We start from the raw sequence: 4,060 nt of genomic DNA, 5'->3' as shown, positions 1-4,060 counted from the left end.
CTCGCGGCGGATCTGCTTGTTAACCAGGGTTCAAAGTCCAAAGCGCGAGGAAAATCTGTGCTGATACAGTGTTACTTGTCAGTTGCTCAGTCACATTTTTATGAATTTTTACAAGGCACGTGACAATGCGATACGTACAACGTATTCGTAATGAGACTCATTTATAAATCTGTTGACAACATAAAGAAGCATTGAGGTCTTCCTGCGCGTTTCCGCCAAAATAAAGTTGGCTTTTTAATTTATGCAATGGTGAAAAAAAAATTGGCAAAATACATGGGGGGAAAAAACTCAAAAAAACGTGTTCGGTGTTCGGTATTCGGCCCAGTGTTTCATTTTGTTCGGTTTCGGCTTCGGCCAACAATTTTCATTTCGATGCATCCCTATTATTCATTGACATTATATTCATAAAAGCATAATGATGACACCATGTATTACTAAATTATCATCATGGTAGTTTTTCATGACAGCGTAAGTACAGTAACATATATTAATTCAATATTATGATGGTAGTATTTATATCTGCAATATTTGTTAAAGGACAATTACAGTAGTAGCATTTATTACCACAACATTATGACGACAATTGTTCGGCAATACTCAGAAAAACACAATAACAGTAATATTTATGGCAGCATATATTACTGCAGTATTTGTGACAGCATAATAGCAATAGTATTTATTAGCATTTAATTACCACAATATTAAATGCAGCAGTAATAACCTTTATGCTGTTACACGTAATGATGATCCGTATGTCCAGAAGTGTCTGTGGTGTGTGTGTGATATCTGTACATGCTGAACATTTGTGTGATTACGTGTGTTTATGACATGCTGTTTCAGAGTGTGTGTGTGCGCATGATTCATTTCCTCTCATTTACTGTATATTAGGGAAATGAACACACATCGGTCTGTGTGTGGATACATGAGCGCATCCGTGTGCAAGCGCATACCTGTTATTGACGCTGTTCCACACCGTGTTGAGTTTGTCCATGACCTCTTTGACCTTGCGCGTGTCGTCAGCGGCATATTCTTGCAGAAGCTGATTGGACAGTTCATTAAAGGACGTCACGCTCTCCTGTCCTCGACTGAGCTCCTGCAGGAACGCCTGACAACAAAAAGAAATCAATACATAAAGCTACCATCTAAACAGCACGACAAAAAGCGGGTGGAGTCGCTATAGAAGTCTAGATGTTGTTTGGTTCACGTGTGTCGGTCGCTGCAGAGGGTAACTTTACCTCAAATGACTTCAGAGAATCACTGTCAACAACCTTAAAATCTTAATTTCTAACCTAAGGCAAACACTAAAATATATGTTCATGCCTAAAATACCTGTGAGTTTAAAACTTTTTAATAATATATGAATACCAAACAATAAGGCAGTGAAATTATTATGACTCTAGCACCCCCTACAGGTGCGTTTCTGTAGTGTGTGTGTGTGTGTGTGTGTGTGTGTGTGTGTGTCAATTCAAAAGCCACATTTACACCTGTGCTATTAAGTGCACGGTGACTCAGAAAGGCTCTAAAGAAGAGTCTACAAGACGATTACAAGTCATTATTTAACGCAATGTTTAATCTGACAATCATTTCTTCACTTAATTGATGAGAAGCCCTTATTTTTTTTCTTACATATATTGTTATGTGGATTATATGTAGGATTTCAAACACTGTTAAAATTAAAGCTAAACACATGAATATTTAATTAATATTAGTGCAGTAATAATTAATAGTGGTAATACTTGTGAAAGCATAAGTAAGGCATTTTTTGTGTCAGAATTATGATGGTCACATTTATTGCTACACTATTACAGTATTATTACACTAGTATTCATTCACATGTATTGCTGCAAAATTCATGAATCTATAATTGTTCATGTTTAATATAACTATATTATTATGAGAGTATTTATTAGCATTTTTTTCTCAAATATTTGTACAAGCATAATGTTGTATTTAACAGCGCAATATTATTGCAGTAGTATTTGTTAGCATTGCAACAATATTTATGAAAGCAACATTATAATAATATTTAATATCACAATATTATTATTGGAGGATTTATTAGCATTTATTTAAAAAAATATTTGCAAAAGCATAATCAAAGAAGGATTTAACAGCAAAAGTGTTACAGTAATATGTATTAGCATTTATTAAAATAATATTAATGAAAGCATAATTAAAATAGTATTTAATATTACAATATTGAAGTATTTATTTCAAAAATATGTATGGAAGCATAATCAAGGTAGCATTTAATCGAGCATGATCATTAAAATAGTATTTATTAGCATTTACTGAAATAATGTATTACGAAAAGCATAATTATGGTAGCATGTATTACAACATTATTATTATTATTATAGTATTTATTGACATGATATTTGTGAAAGCATAATTATGATACTGTATTGACTAAACTGTACACGACTCCTCAGAAATGCTCTTAAAACAGTCTGCAAGACTAATATGAAATCTCATTCATTCATGATGTAATGCAATGATTAATTTGGCAATCATTTCTTCAATTAATTGATGAGAAACTGATGAGAGCCCCCTTTTATATACTGTAATTTGGATTATATGTAAGATTTCAAACAAATGTAGCTAAATTTGATGTTCAAACTGCTCATTTTATTTCAATATGAATATATTAGTCACATTTTATTGCACTCTGTTTGCTGATGTGAATGCACGTTTTAAGTGTAACAACTCAGTTTAAAAAAAACAGAAATACTTGCATGTCTACAACCTGAAGAAAGCCAACCAATTTTTTTTTTTCAAATGTTGTTGCCCTCCAATGAGTTCAAATGAAGGGGAAGTGACCCTAATAAGCCAGAGTGAAAAATTTAAGGGGGTCTGAATACTTTCCGTACCCACTGTATATATAAGATTTAAAATATGAGATGCAGATATTTGTTACAAGGGTAAATTTAAGACTTTAAGACCTTTTCAAGACCATGTAAAAGAACAGTTGTATTTTAGCAACACAAAGTTTGAAAATACAAACAATGAGCAAAAAATATCTTAAGGTTTGCTCTGTCTCCAATTGTAAACCAGAAATATGCATCTTTCATTAGGAACAGCTCCATTGACTCTTTTTGTTTCTAACATGCCCACAAAGCTAAAAACACACCAAACCTCATATAAAGCCACATGTACTGAATTTACTGCGCTCAGAACTCATCCTTGAATTCATCAACTTATATTGCGTTCATGCTGAGAAAATAAATGCAAGTGACAACAAATGACTAGGGACGATAAGGCCTACAAATAAGAGAAGCTTGCTGCATTGACAGAGAAATATGGAGCTGACTGGAAGAACCTGAGATAAAGTGAAAGAGACTGTCTTTCTTTGAGAGATTGCAGACTTTTTTAAAGGAAGATATATGAACAGGTTACAGGGGAACATGATAAGACTAAACAAACAAACAGATAAAATGTTTAGACTGACCAGTTATGTCAAATAAATGTATCATTGCATCACTTGCTCAGCAGTGGATCCTCTGCAGTGAATGGGTGCCATCAGAATGAGAGTCCAAACAGCTGATAAAAACATCACAATAATCCACAAGTAATCCACACCACTCCAGTCCATCAGTTAATGTCTTGAGAAGTGAAAAGCTGCGTGTTTGTAAGAAACATTACATGTTTTTTAATGTTTTTTTCATTGCTGTCAGCTAAAGTATGGATTCTATGCATAATATCACTTTCTCCAGTGAAAAGTTGTTACGTGTGAATCAGGAAAGACATTTGCACAGACCAAGCACAGTTTACAAGCCAAAACAGTCTGAAACAGCTCTGAACAAATATGTCAGTGGATTTTAATGTGAGAAAACAACAGGGGATGGACTTTTTATCAGAGGAAGCTTTCTTATGGATTCATATTTTAGCCAGAAGCAACAGTTTGAAGTTAAAAACATCTAAATGATGAATTTGTTTCTTACAAACACGCAGCTTTTCACTTCACAAGACGTTAACTGATGGACTGGAGTGCTGTGGATTACTTGTGGATTATTGTGATGTTTTTATCAGCTGTTTGGACTCTCATTCTGACGGCACCCAT

At 33.8% G+C, this 4,060-nt stretch overlaps 1 protein-coding gene across 1 annotated transcript in view; it reads right to left on the bottom strand.

The window, feature by feature from the left end:
* utrn (utrophin) overlaps positions 1-4,060 on the bottom strand; it is a 223,342-nt gene that overhangs the window by 140,217 nt on the left and 79,065 nt on the right. The window contains exon 48 of the mRNA XM_016514969.1: positions 951-1,105. Within this exon, the coding sequence (XP_016370455.1) occupies positions 951-1,105 (155 nt within the window). The remainder of the gene's footprint in view (positions 1-950; positions 1,106-4,060) is intronic.

The sequence above is a fragment of the Sinocyclocheilus rhinocerous genome, unplaced genomic scaffold, assembly GCF_001515625.1.
Source record: "Sinocyclocheilus rhinocerous isolate Xijiao unplaced genomic scaffold, SAMN03320098_v1.1 scaffold1167, whole genome shotgun sequence".
NCBI lineage: Eukaryota > Metazoa > Chordata > Actinopteri > Cypriniformes > Cyprinidae > Sinocyclocheilus > Sinocyclocheilus rhinocerous.
Note: the sequence above shows the minus strand (reverse complement) of the source record. Positions and strands in the feature narration are given on the sequence as shown.